Below are 14,708 nucleotides of genomic sequence, written 5' to 3' on the forward strand. Positions count from 1 at the left end.
CCATTCCCTTCTCCAGGGCATCTTCCCAACCCAGGGGTTGAATCCAGGTTTCCTGCATTGCAGGTGGACTCTTTACCATGAAGCCCCTGTTGGCTTTTAAATTAACCAAGTAATTTTGTGAACATTTAACACCTGCTACAAAGCAGCTTAGTTGTGCCAGTTAGAACCTTGTTTATATCATCACAACCACCATAAGAGGTACATATTATTTTAATCCCATGTTTCACAGAAAATTTTGAGACATAAGGAGCTTGAGTGGTCCTAGATTAAAAAACTAGAAAGTGGTGAGTCCCATTTAAATCCAGGTAATCTAAGTTCAGAATTTTTATATTCTTTTTTGCCTCTCCTACATTTAAAATTTGGGGTAAAGGTAACACATAAGGCCTGTCCTGGAGGAGCTGATATTTAGGAAATCCTGCTGTTACTTACAAAATAAAATCTCAGACTCAATGTAAATTGGGAAACTAACAATCAAGTATGTAAGTCTTGAAAATAGGTTTAACGATGAACTGCCTAATATGTAATCTTCCCAATACCCTAGTGCAAGTTAAATTGCTTCATTCGTGTCCGACTCTCTGAGCCTACGGACTGTAACTTACCAGGCTGCTCTGTCTGTGGGATTCTCCAGGCAAGAATACTGGAGTGGGCTGCCAACCCTCTTCCAGGGGATTTTCCCGACCCAGGTTTGATCCAAACCCTAGTTTAAGTCTCCAGCACTGCTAGACAGGTTCTTTACCACCAGCATCATTTGCAAAGCCCCTGCTGCTGCTGAGTTGCTTCAGTCGTGTCTGACTCTGTGCGACCCCATAGACACCAGCCCACCAGGCTCTGCCGCCCCGGGGATTCTCCAGGCAAGAGTACTGGAGTGGGTTGCCATTGCCTTCTCCGGGCGAAGCCCCTAGTGAAGTATAAATACCAATCATTTCCATCTTGCAGGTGGAATGCAGAGCAAATGTATCTTGACTTTAAGAGCCTTGAATCTTAAGTGGTATGTATGCTCTGTGGGAGGCAAAAATTAGTGGAAAAGTTGATGCAGAGAGCCAATTTTAGTGGTTTCATTTAGGTAAACTTATATTAACTTTAAAGCACTGAGCTAGAGAAGTACCCTCGGTTTTTCCTGTGGCTTCATCAACCTTTGTTACTTACTGGCCTTGGCTAACCTCCCTTACAAAAGTACAGATGATTTTATGGTTCAGCATATTTTTAAAAAATATTTTTTCTATGTGGACCATCTTTCTTAAATCTTTTATTGAATTTGTTGCACTGTTGCTTCTGTTTTATGTTTTGGAGTTTTGGCCAGCAGGCATGTGGGATGTTCGCTCCCAGCCAGGGATGAACCTACACACTGCCTGCACTGAAGGTGCAGTCTTCACTGCTGGACCACCAGGGAGTCCCACTTCAGCGTTCTGACAGCGGTGGACAGATGGTTTGTTGTGTAGGGTTGGTGATCTGAGCTCCTGGGAAAGGGAGGCAGGCGATCAGGATAGGAATGGAAAGTGGGGCTGGGGTAGCAAGGTGTGTATGTGTGACACTTTTTGGTCTATGACTGGCCTCCTTTGGGAGATACAGAATAGGTATAGGAAAGGAGGAAGGCTAAAGATTTGAGAAATGTGTATTTGTCAACAACTCATCCTACCCTCAGTGTTCTCAAGTCCATGGTTGCATGTAGTGGAATTTGCCTGTCTTACATATCTTCTTCCCCAGAAAACTTTTAGAGCTTCCAGCTTTGTCTATCTTTAATATAGTTTAAATAAACTATATAGGAAACAGAACCTACATTTGTGCCAATAGGGGGCACTCTTCCACTGTGAAAAATAAAACATATTTTGTGTTTCACCCAGAGGCTCCGATGGACTTGCTAGCAGAACCTGAAGACAGGTGGGTGGTTTTAGTTGTGTTGAAACCTTGAATGGCAGAGGATATAAGCACACAAGAGAAAGTAGTCAGTGGCTTTTAAAATTTGAAACATAATTTTACTTTTTATTTTTACATTATCTTGTGCAGTATTACATCTCAAAATAACAGAGTGCAGATAAAGGCAAGGTAAAGTACAAAGGAAGATTAACAACAGGTGTCAAAAAAGTTACCTTTATTAAGGCTAAATCCCTGGTTTATATTTTCCACACACATTCACAAAATTACATTCAAATTATTCCTTAGGCCATGAGAAAAGGAAAAAAAAAATCCAGATATTAGGTTTTCATAGAAAGCAAATCTGGATTAATCTAAAAACTATTCTCCTTTCTATTTGTTCTGACTTAAGAAAATTTAGTAAAGGAAGGTTATTTTCTTATTTGAACTAATGTGCATCTCATTAGCTATTGGTATGGTTCCTATTAAGTGGTTAAGACCTCCCCAACATTGGGGTCTCAATCAGAAGCACAAAAGGCCAGAAATGGACTTGGCCAGAGTGGTATACAGCACAGCTAGGTAAGGAGCAAGTTTTTTCTATTTTCTTTCAAAGAAGTCAGCAACAACTCAGTTTTCACTTTGGAGGGGCTGGGATGAGTACCAGCACATCCATATCACTGGGACTGAAGAAAGTGTGGGACATAAACATTTCTATTCCTCTATCACTGCTGATGAGGAAGGAGAGAATTACATAAGATTTCACTGACCCCTAAAATACCTCATCACCTTAGACTTTTAAGAGTGCACTATGGCATGGCATGTGCCTCGCTCGGCAGGGTCCTTGAACCTGCTTCTTAAAGCCATGCCCGAGTCCATAGCACGTGGCCCTTGTGTGGCCCTGTGGTCTGCAGGCTAACTAGAAGACTAGCATGGTAGCCACTTACTGACACCACCTAAAATCTCAATTCTAACTTGACTGAAACTACAAACATTTTAGACCTTAGGGTTGAAAACAGTTGTCAGTTATGCTAAGCAGCTCACAAAATTCCACAGACTACCTTTCATTCCTAAGGAGAAAGTAAATTGGGAAAGTGAAAAGATTTAATACAGTCCTTTGTTTTCATTGCTGAAAATCACTGTGACCTTTGCATTTTCCTGCCATAAACTGGAGTGTTTCAGACCTGAAGAGACAGTATGTATGGCATTCCTTCCCTCAACCCAGGAATTACTTTCTTCTAAGGAACATTATTTCTGCATAAGACATAACTCTACAGCCAACTCTGAGGCCACACAAAGTTGAACAGAAAAAGGCTACATATAAACAGTCTACATTTGTTCAAATAGTATTATGCAAAAAGAAAAACTCAAATACATACATGACACCAAGACAAACTACTCATTAAAAACAGTTGCTTATGTTAATAAGTGACAATTCAATATTATTCCAGTGTTTAGCTTTGGAAACAATTGTTGTAGCTGTATTCATCATAAAAATAAAATCAAGACATTCACATTTGAGGTTGTTTGTCACACACCACACCATCCCCTAAACCTGGAAGAGACTACAAATTAACTTTCCATGCCGATTACAGAAGTTGACTTTTAAAGCTTCAAGCTATAGAGACAGTATGAAAATCCCATTAGCTTAAATGCTTTATGATTTAGCTTGTTGCATTCTGGTCATAAGAGGCAGACTTTTTTTTAACGATAAAAACCTATTTCTATATGCTTAACTTTTCCCCTGCAGTGTTCTTTTCCTAAAATGTTCAAATGACTTTCAGGTCATCTTTTCCTTCTGATCTCAAAGTCAATTGTCATGTCATTTCTCTCATATAATTTTATTCCAATGTTGAACAAGTATAATTAATGACCATTTGTCAATCTATTAAATATTTTATTCCAATGTTGAACAAGTGTAATTAATGACCATTTGTCAATCTATTAAATATTAGTATACAGTACAGCAGCTATATTGATCACAGAATTCCAGTTTATTACCTACATATATAACAGTCATCAAATTATACTGTGTTCATATATAAAATGCAAAAACCGTCAAATGTGCTATGTCCTCTCATGTATGTAAAAACCTGCATCTTGAGGAAGAAACTTTTAATAATCAACACAGTTTATATATGAATATCTGCCATTCATAAAAATATAACTTATACATTCTATTGTACTATGCAGATCAGGAAAAGGAAGTTACCAAATCAGTTGTGACAATTTAAGATAAAAATTCAAAAACTCATTATACCTTTAAAAAGATCAGCATATGTTGTCTATGTTTTAGATCAGAGTCTGCAATGAAGTCTGATCCACAAAGTTTGAGCTAAAAAATTGGTGCTTCTAATGGAATGTTTTTAAGAATTAAAAGACATATAAATGAATTCAAGGCTAACAGAGTAGCTCCAGACCAAAGTGGCTCCATTTTTTAAGAAAGTAAAGTCGTTCTGATGACTAAGCCAGTCTTCTAACCAAATCCTGTCGTCTTGCCCAGTGCACAGCACAGTTCCCCCTCACTCCCAAATTCTCATGAAATCATTTAAATTAACTGTTAAATAACATCAATATTTACTGCAGTGTGAAACACGGACCATTGTGTATATATACACGTTTTTGTGGAAATATGACTAGGCAGAAAAGATTTGGTTAGATGAAAACAGAATTAAAAGGCTTTTACCATGGATAAACTAGAATGGCTCTGTTGAAAACTTCCATTTAAAATCCCCATCTGAGGCAAGAACCTCTGAAGCCAGGTACAGAGAGAGAATAAAGACTACTGTTAACAAATTGCTTAAGGGGATTTTCTTCTCACTAATTCAAGATCTAAGAACATGTCTACAGTTTACACTGCCTGCCACCTCAGAGATGTGCTCAAGTATCAGGGCTATCTTCCTATGGATAGTCTGCCAGGTCAAGTCCAGTCCTGCTACAGAATGAATGTTTTCCTTCACCTCAGCCAAGTGGATGGCACCCACTGAGGTTCAGTATCAAGTTTGTTAATCAACCTAAGCAGTTCCTGATAGGCTTTATCAAGATCTGAGTTCACAATTGCTGTGTCAAAGTAGTGGCCATTGTTCTGCTCCATCTCTCTAGTCTTCTCAATGATTTCTCTCAACTCTTCAGGCTGCAAAAAAAAGATGAAAAAACATGAGGTAAACCACCCCAAACTTCACAATGAGTCAGAGATGGGTGAAAAACAAGATGGGTGAAAAAAAGGCCTTAACATACTGCTTTCCTTCTGTCTCCCAAAATACTCAACTTCAGAGCTCCTCCCAAACCCTGTCATGGCCACAGAGATTCCCTTTGCTCTGGCCTCTTCAGCACGCTCACTGCAAATCATCTGTGACTCAGTATAATGTATATAACCTAATTATGGGCTTCCCTTGTGGCTCAGCTGGCAAAGAATCCGCCTGCAATGTGGGAAACTGGGTTTGATCCCTGGGTTGGGAAGATTCCCTGGAGAAGGGAAAAGCTGCCCACTCCAGTATTCTGGCCTGGGGAATGCCATGGACTATGTAGTCCATGCAGTTGTGAAGAGTTGGACACAGTGAGTGACTTTCACTTTCTTTTCATAACCTATTTATACCGCTTTGTAGGTTTTATGTGTTTCTGTCTTATCCACAAGAGGCTTCAAGAGCACAGACTGTTAACTCTGAATTCTCTACAGACGCTCATTTTCAAACATTGTAGGTCATCATAACCTCTTCCTAAAACGTCTTCTGTAACAGAGTGAACTTTTCTGGCAGGACCCTAAATATCACCTATTCTGGCTCTTATAAAGAGCCCCTGCCTTTTATATCTGTTGTAGAGTTTAAAAGAGTAAAACCACGAGAAAAGGATCAATAGAATGGGTATCTTTTTTTATGAAAACACGCTGGAAATCCAAGATTTTAATAATCTATGGTTTTGGGGGCAATAGTTTAATACTTTAAGTTGATAGACAATTTCAATACACAAAGGAGGTCTTTAAGATACAAAAACAAGTATCCTAAGAGAGTTTGGGAAGCCAAATAGAAGCAGGCTACTTTAATATGTAAAGGAAACAAGTGTTTTCACAGACAAGCAGATGGCAAGGTAATATGCAAAACTTATCCCGAACCCCTCTGATGATCAAGCACAGGTGTCCAAGAAAGTGAAACTGCCCCCAGAGCGCCCCGTCAATGAAGAGAACTAATTAAATGCCCAATGTCTCAGCCATAGAGGCCATACATCAAAAATATATTGGACCCACAATATCAAGCAATTTATATCATTCAACCAGTCAAACTTTTATAACAGTAGGAAAACATACTAAAAATACGATAGCTCTGGCTTGCCCTGAGTTGGTTTCTTGTGTGGCTCTAATTTTCATTCTGGAATGTTGTGCAGCTGGCTCTGGCACACAGAATCCTTTGTTTCCCAGCAGGAAGCTACTACACCATTGTAACTGAACACACTGTGATGTTCTGGTCACAACTTATGTTTACCCAAAGCTCAAGGTTACTGAAAGAACATTCTAGAACTCAAAAGAGAATCTAAACTTTGTCTTACTAGATTTGAAATGTAAATGTTATTAAGCTGCACATCTTACATAGATTCACAAGAGTATCTAATCCTAAATTTTTCCTTATCAAACTGAAGTATTTTATCTTTTGCCAAAAATGACTTATATATTTGGTACTTTATAATTATTTTACAATTCACGACAAAATTGAAACAAAATGATTTTGCTCATAAAATCTTTGGCCTGAAAAAATTATCTATAGGCAAAATTGACCATAATAATTCACACTATTAGTTTACCACTCTTAAGACCCCATTATAGCAAAACCAGATTCAGAATGTAACAAGATTAAGTTGTGCATTCAGTGAAGAACACCATTACTTTCTTAGCTAACACTATTTCACAGAGTTAAAATTTAGGATCAGTTTTTACTTAACACTTCTATTGTGTGATAAGCATTATTAATTACTAAAGGAGATAATACATAAAAAGCAATCAGATACATCACCCTTTACCCAACAGCTGCAAAATATACATTCTTACTGGTGTGCAGGAACATGTGCCAAGACAGAACAGATACTGGGTCATAAAATAAGGCTCAACAAAATTTGAAAGACTGACATTTTACAGAATATGTTCTCTTACCACGGTGGAATTATACAACAATAAAACATTCTAAAATCTCCAACAGGGGGAAATTAGATACTTCTAAATAACCCATGGATTAAAGAAAGAAAATGACAGGAAATTAGGGAATATTTCTAACAAAATGATAATTAAAAATATGTAACTTCTTATTAGAAAAGAAGGTTTAAAAATCATGTTTTCTTCAGAAACTAGAGCAAGTGCAAATTAAAGCCAAAGTAAGTATAAAGAATAAAAATAAGGTAACTCAATGAAATGGAAAACAAGAAAATTAACAAAAAGGCTTCCAACTTTTTTCTAAAGTGTTTTGGTTATTCTTTAAAATTTCCACACAAATTCTAAAACAACCTTCAATTTCTACAGAAAAGCCCACTGTGATTTTTTTCCTGCCCCAATAACAGGTTTCTTGAGATACAGTTCATTCACAATTCACCCATTTAATGGTGAACTGCAACCAATTCAATGGTGGACTCATACAGTTCACTCACTTAAAATGTACAATTGAACAGTTTTTTGTAGTCACAGAGAAGTTGTGCAATCAATACCACAATCCATTTTAGAACATGTTCCTCACCCTCCACTCTCCATGCCCTGTTCTCCTTCCCCCAAAACCTCATAGTCATTAGCAGCCACTCCCATTTTCTCCCAACCCTCAGCCCTAGGCAAGCACTAATCTACTTTTGGTCTCCATAGATTTGCTTATTCTGGATATTCCAAATAATGGAATCATGTCAAATATGGTCTTTTGTGACTTCAAAAATGAAAACGGAGTGAAACACTACTTTAACCAGCTGGCCTACTTAGCCTATAACAAAGCAACCGAATTATGCTCAATATAAAGGATGGGAAGTCCCTGAGGTCTAAGACATTGAAAAATAAACACAATATAGGCTGAATAACAAATCTTTTTCTAGAGTAGAAAAAGATATCCTGGGAAGGAACAAAGAAGGCTGGTGGATGTGGTCAATAGTCAAAAACCAAAGAAAAGGAGAGGTGTGATGTTGTGACTTCTGAAGAGATTTGAGGGAGGAGTAGTAGTATGAATTTTTATGGAGAAGGAAAAGGCAAATGAAATGAGCGCTAAGTGATTCCTTTATAAAACAGAACCACTTAGGAAATCTGCTAAGAACAAGGAAGAGTATTTGTTGCTGTGATATAGCATGTCACTTGATGGTTTTCATATCATATGTTTAAAATGTCAAATAAAATATCAATGCTTTGATTAATATATATCACTATATTATCATTTAATTTTTAGTACCATTTGGTATAATATGGACCACCTCAACCTCACTCAGCATCTAATATAATTTAAAAAAATTTTCCATTTCAGATCATATGAAAAGATCAAAGGCAAAAGACAAACAGAACATAAAATTTCAATCAGAAAAAAGAGGAGAAAGGCAAGAGCACTCAACTTGGATCCTGGCATATATGGAATATCTGCAGAAAATGTGGGTAATCCCTAAGGATCTGCTGAGAATATTTGGTGGCGGAGCGGGTGTCATCTAATCCTTGTTAGAAATAACATGGATCTGTGTGAAGAGGACATGGAAGTTTTAAGAAATCAGAAATAACATGGATCTGTGTGAAGATGAAAGAAGTTTTAAGAAATGTCAAAGGCTACCATACATTTGGAATAACAACAGGAACTGTATGCAGAACAAGAGGAGCCCCTTGCTTTGGAGAACTACCTAAATGCAACCAGAGGCAAGTGTGGCAGTTTTGGGGAAAGTGACATGGCAGAAAGAATAATCAGTTTGAAAGCCTAAGCTGACGTGGTTTTTAAGCACTGTGGCATATTAAGCCATGTGTTTTCATGTTTACTTTTAATGGAATAGTCTAACAGTATAATAACTTTACCTTTGGATTCTTGCCCTCTTTGGCCAATAATGCCCGAAGTCTTTCTTGTGAAGGGGGTGCAATGAAGATAATATATGGTTTCAAGTCTGAGTTCCGTAGAGTCTTCAAGGACTGTAAAGCAAAGACAGATCTGAGAGTTTGATACTGAAACTCCAACTAAAAACCCTGATTTATCTATTAAAAAAAATAATTGTAATATATAGAACTATATGTAATTTCGTCATGTATTTTCCAAGTCTATAGATGTGTTATCATTCTTTCATAATTTAAAAAATCAAAGAGAGAAAAACAAAAAACAACAGAAAAGATTGTACCATTCAACATAATATATTGTGTACCAAAACTGAAATGAAGACTTAACATGATGATAAAATAATAAGATCATACACAGATTATAACAACATTAAAAATCCATTTTGAAGGAATTACAAATGAGCAGTCAGCTTAACCATATGCCACAATCTAAATGCAAAAGGAATCAGAGAAAAACTTCACACACACATGCAAAAAAAAAAAAAATTCTGGAAAAATACATCCAAGAAAAAAAAAGCAGATTGTCTGAATTAAAAGATTAGTTTTTCACGTTGCCTTTGCATGACTGTGTGTCCCTAAAGTGAAGCATTCCACAAAAATGGGGATTATACGGACATGTCCTTTTCTATCTAAAAACAGTAATTAAGACAATATGCTTAACTACTCTTAAGTTCTTTGGTAATTCTGTTAGCCAAAATAAAGAATTCTTAAGGAATTTAGTAAAAATAAAAACATGGATGCTTTTCTTAAATCTAATGTTTATAACTGAATAGCAAAGACTAAAATAAAGAAAACCTAATTACTATTTCAGGAAAGCCATTTTGGAGTCAATTTTTCTCATACACATCTCTTTAATAACCACTGCCTATATCTCCTGAATTGACACACAAAGTAGATTCCACTACATTAAGGAAAGTTTTATGCTAAAGCTGTACAATCAAGAAAAAAACCCACAAAAACACAATCTTAAAAATACAAAATTTCTAAAATTATTTTTAACAGAAATCTAAAAAGCAACTGTTACTAATTTTTGAAGGTTTTGCTTTGTAAGACAGATAATGGAAAGCAATGGCTGTTTCATTAGCTACAACCAACCACTCATTACAGTCCTAATACTTGAACGATGGCATTTAAAACCATAAAAATGACCTCTCACTATTCTAATTTTTCTCATATGGGAAAGGAAAATTCTTTTATAACCTTTAAAATACTAAAGTACTACCAGCACAACAGTTACTATATTTTAAGTTTCCGAAAATATGTACATTTATATATAGGCAAGTATGTAATATATGTATTTTCCACTCTGAGGAAATTGAAAGTGATTTAGCAACCTGAGTTCATGTAGAGAATCATTGTGAAAAATCTGTATGAGAAGTTAATTAGGTCTTGTGATTGTTGGACCAAAATACAAGTTCAACACTCTAAACCAAAAGAGTTCTACCTGTGTACGAAGACTTAAAAGACATATTTTGCCCGAGTTGATCACTTGGCGTACAGAATCTATACTGGTTCCATACAAATTTTTCTCAAATTCACCATGCTCAATGAACTTTCCGGCTGCTATGTCTGCCTCAAACGCCTGCCGTGAAACAAAGTGGTAATCTCTACCAGCTACTTCATGGTCTCGCCGATTCCGAGTTGTATCTAGGCAAACAAAATCAGGCAAAAATTAGTAAGCACAGATCAGAGCAAGGGTGAGGAATAATTCTGCTAGTCAAAAAAAATTTTTTTATTTTGTAATACAAATTAAAAAATAATGAATTAAGGAAATGTTAGACCCCCGTGTGTTTTAACATTGACTGGTTTTATTTCTAGATTGAGAAATAAACAAAACTGTGGTGTTAGTATCTTAGTAACAGTTACATTTAGTATGTTTTATACACTCTAAATTACTTCATTTTGCATTTCATTTAAAACATTATCACTCAATTTTTCCATAAGATCAGGTACTATACAATGTTTAAACAGAAAGTCTATGCTCAGAGATTAGGTCTAAAGTTCTGTCTTCTGCATCAGTTAAAAAAACCAGGAGCTGATTCCATACTGAACAGTGGACTATAAGAAGCCAAAATTGAAATTCATTTATAGAAAGTAATTAGTACCATACTCTCACAAAAATGGTACTCAAGAATGACTATCTTTAGTAGAAAATTCTCAAAAGATATGGTAAAAACAAAGTTCCTATTTCTTGGACATCACTGTTGGAGGAAATGGGTGAAAACTCCCTACACAGTTAGGTTCTGCAGAGGTACGTGGAAATGCACAGGAACACAGGAACACATCCAAACTTACGGGGAACTGCAGATGCAAAGCGGTCTTTCTCCTTGTTCATGAGCCTCTGACGCAGTTCATTCTGGCCACAGTTTTGTGGACCAATCAAAATGATAGGTCTTTTCCTATTTGCTGGCTGATGATAAAGTGACATTTCCTCATAAGTTAAGATCTCTTCATTGTCATAATCTTTGAAAAAAGGAAAAATTAAGCCCTTCAGACAGAATTACTGATGTATAATAAAGATATATATAAACATTTATATAAATATATAAAGGTATATTTATATTACTCATAATTCTTCCAAAAAATTGGAAAACAGCACAAGTTATCATGGTTAAAAACACAACTACTGAGATCAAGAAAGTAATAACTGGGTAGCATTATGTCATAAGTACTTTCTCATGTCATTATATCCTTGGCAGGATATTATGAAAATAAATAGTATATTACTCCTTCTAGAAATGATTACTGCTTCTCTTGTTTCACACTGTGTTTGAATGTTTACTACAATATAACTGTACTGGTTCATATGAAATAGCTAGTTTGCAGACAGTATTTTGACAGAGTGAGGCACTAAGGTATAAACTAATGAGAATAACAGCTGTCATTTTTATAAAACGGGGGATACCAATACTTTAATTTGAGGGTTAGTTTAAGGAGCAGAAAATGTGTATGCTGAAAACAATACCTGGCACAGATAAACATTTACAAACAGTGCTGTGCCTAATGTTAACAGAGAATGCTAGAATACTTTTCTTTGATTATATAACTTGAAAACACAGCATACCAACATATGCTATCCAACTTCCTACATTTATGTTTACCTTATTCTGTAATACTAATATTAACCTGTGATCATGATTCAAGAAGAGGTATAAATTATAACTGGTACACTAACATTCCTAAAGCTGTAATCCAGATGAAATCAAGAGTTGTCATGTGGTAAGAACAAAGGCAGACAACTAGTGACCTGTCATCTTCTCTCTCTCATTACTTCACCTGACTAGGTAAGAGCATTAGATGTGTAGTCAGACTGTCAGCTGTAAGTCCCCAGGGAGAGGGGACCACCTTAAGCTTGTCAGTGATTAACAGAGAGCACAGAGTAGGAACTCAAACTTTACTTGTTTAAATTTACTTGTTTACAACTCAACCATGTATTAGCTGCTGCTAAGTCACTTCAGTCGTGTCCAACTCTGTGTGACCCCATAGGAGGCAGCCCACCAGGCTCCCCTGTCCCTGGGATTCTCCAGGCAAGAACACTGGAGTGGGTTGCCATTTCCTTCTCCAGTGCGTGAAAGTGAAAAGTGAAAGTGAAGTCGCTCAGTTGTGTCCAACTCTTCCCAACCCCATGGACTGCAGCCTACCAGGCTCCTCTGCCCATGGGATTCTCCAGGCAAGAGTACTGGAGTGGGGTGCCATTGCCTTCTCCTGTATTAGCTGTAAGAACTTAAACAGGTGACTTTCATATCTGAATTTGAATTTACTAATCTGTAATCTCAAGGAATTTATTTTGAGAACTAAATGGATGAAGGCTATTTCCCCTTGAATGGAATAGTCATTATAAATGATAATTATCATTAATAAAAACATTAATTCTAATAACAAATTAAGAGCAGAAATGTAAATGTGAAGCATTTCCTTCTCAAAATGCTTTTCCCTCTGAAAAACTAAGTTCCTTCTTCTAACATGTACAATCAGACTGTGGAAATATTTTGATTCACAGACTTAGATTTGCAAATTTCCTACAGTAAAATAGCTTTTAGAGCTGAACCAGTTAACTCCAGTGTGTTTCAAAGGACAAAGAAACAGAGATATTAATCACTTACTGAAGTATAGAGAAAAGAACTATAAATCCAATAAATATTCTTAGTTACATAATCTATTAATTAGCATTAAGGATGTTTAATTGAAAAAAAAATTATTATAGTAGGTAGAATCTCAGGTTTAGTTTGTATCAAAATTTTCAATAATCACTGCAGATGGTGATTGCAGCCATGAAATTAAAAGACGCTTACTCCTTGGAAGGAAAGTTATGACCAACCTAGATAGCATATTGAAAAGCAGAGACATTACTTTGCCAACAAAGGTCCGTCTAGTCAAGGCTATGGTTTTTCCTGTGGTCACGTATGGATGTGAGAGTTGGACTGTGAAGAAGGCTGAGTGCCAAAGATTTGATGTTTTTGAACTGTGGTGTTGGAGAAGACTCTTGAGAGTCCCTTGGACTGTAAGGAGATCCAACCAGTCCATTCTAAACGAGATCAGCCCTGGGATTTCTTTGGAAGGAATGATGCTAAAGCTGAAACTCCCAAAACTTTGGCTACCTCATGTGAAGAGTTGACTCATTGGAAAAGACTCTGATACTGGGAGGGATTGGGGGCAAGAGGAGAAGGGGACAACAGAGGATGAGATGGCTGGATGGCATCACTGACTCATTGGATGTGAGTCTCAGTGAACTCCAGGAGTTGGTGATGGACAGGGAGGCCTGGCGTGCTGAGATTCATGGGGTCGCAAAGAGTCGGACACGACTGAGCAACTGATCTGATCTGATCACATTTTCATTAGTTTCATTTTGCTGCCAAAAATTTTTAAGGTATTGAGAGAATAAAAATAAGCCTTATAAACTGTGTAGGAAGTTACAAGAGTTCCTTTGCTTTATTATTTGGCTTGTTTCTAATGTGAATTAAAGAAGGGGTAGCAAATTCTAAAGCCCATAAAGACCACTCAAGAAGGTAATGAAAGCAATGTATCAGGTTGGGTTTATAAAAAATTGGATGTGGTGGAGACTGTTGAACTAGATAGGGGTCCACTAAAAAGGCAACAGCCATCATTCAGGTTCAGCAGGCTGCTGACACACTGGAATATAAGCCCAATGTTATCAGAACTTTTGATTTTAAAAGAAGCTAAAACTTGAAAAACTTTTAACACTAACAATAAATAAAAACAAAATACTCTCCTGTGTGCCTGACTCAGCCAGCAGACTCTATGGGATGGGTTACCTAGGTGAGATGAGTTACGATAGGCAATTTCACTTAAAATGCATCTATATTGTTAGAATTTGTTAGGAACAAGTATTAACTTTGCAAATGAAGAGTTTACATAGGAAAAAAATTTAAGAGAAAACTATCAATACAACAGTATACAGCCACATCATACTTTTAATTTTTAAACTACTTTTTCTCAGATTTCAAAATTCTGCATTACTCACAGTTTTCTAGAAGAAAATAATTTCTGCTAAATGACTTTATTAAATACACACATATGTTACATTAAGAGGCCAGGGCCATAAATAAAACTCCCTAAAAATATCATTTAATTTCATTCAAATGTTAGACATGGACCTCTTTTGGATATAAATATGGCTATATCTGAGAGTGGAACTTACCATCATTTTTATTGGCATTATATAAAACCTTTTTCCTCTTCTTTTTATTCTTCTTTGCACACCATAGTTTTCCTGTTGACAGTTAGAAACATAAGTATAAATGGGGTATTTGTTTACCTGAATAAAGCTACGTATTTCAAATTGAAGAACTCTAGTTTTAAATTTCAA

At 36.3% G+C, this 14,708-nt stretch overlaps 1 protein-coding gene across 5 annotated transcripts in view; it reads right to left on the reverse strand.

Annotated features, from left to right (window-relative positions):
- Positions 1 to 2,447: 2,447 nt before the first annotated feature.
- The window catches only part of PALS1 (protein associated with LIN7 1, MAGUK p55 family member), a 78,508-nt gene continuing 66,247 nt past the window's right edge, over positions 2,448 to 14,708 (reverse strand). For all 5 annotated transcript variants that reach the window (XM_070377676.1, XM_070377673.1, XM_070377674.1 and 2 more), the window contains exons 11-15: positions 14,541 to 14,612; positions 11,177 to 11,344; positions 10,326 to 10,528; positions 8,849 to 8,959; positions 2,448 to 4,981 (exon numbers count right to left, since the gene is read on the reverse strand). In XM_070377676.1, the coding sequence (XP_070233777.1) occupies positions 4,805 to 4,981; positions 8,849 to 8,959; positions 10,326 to 10,528; positions 11,177 to 11,344; positions 14,541 to 14,612 (731 nt within the window). In that variant the 3' untranslated portion in view covers positions 2,448 to 4,804. The remainder of the gene's footprint in view (positions 4,982 to 8,848; positions 8,960 to 10,325; positions 10,529 to 11,176; positions 11,345 to 14,540; positions 14,613 to 14,708) is intronic.

Source organism: Bos mutus, chromosome 10 (assembly GCF_027580195.1).
Source record: "Bos mutus isolate GX-2022 chromosome 10, NWIPB_WYAK_1.1, whole genome shotgun sequence".
Lineage (NCBI taxonomy): Eukaryota > Metazoa > Chordata > Mammalia > Artiodactyla > Bovidae > Bos > Bos mutus.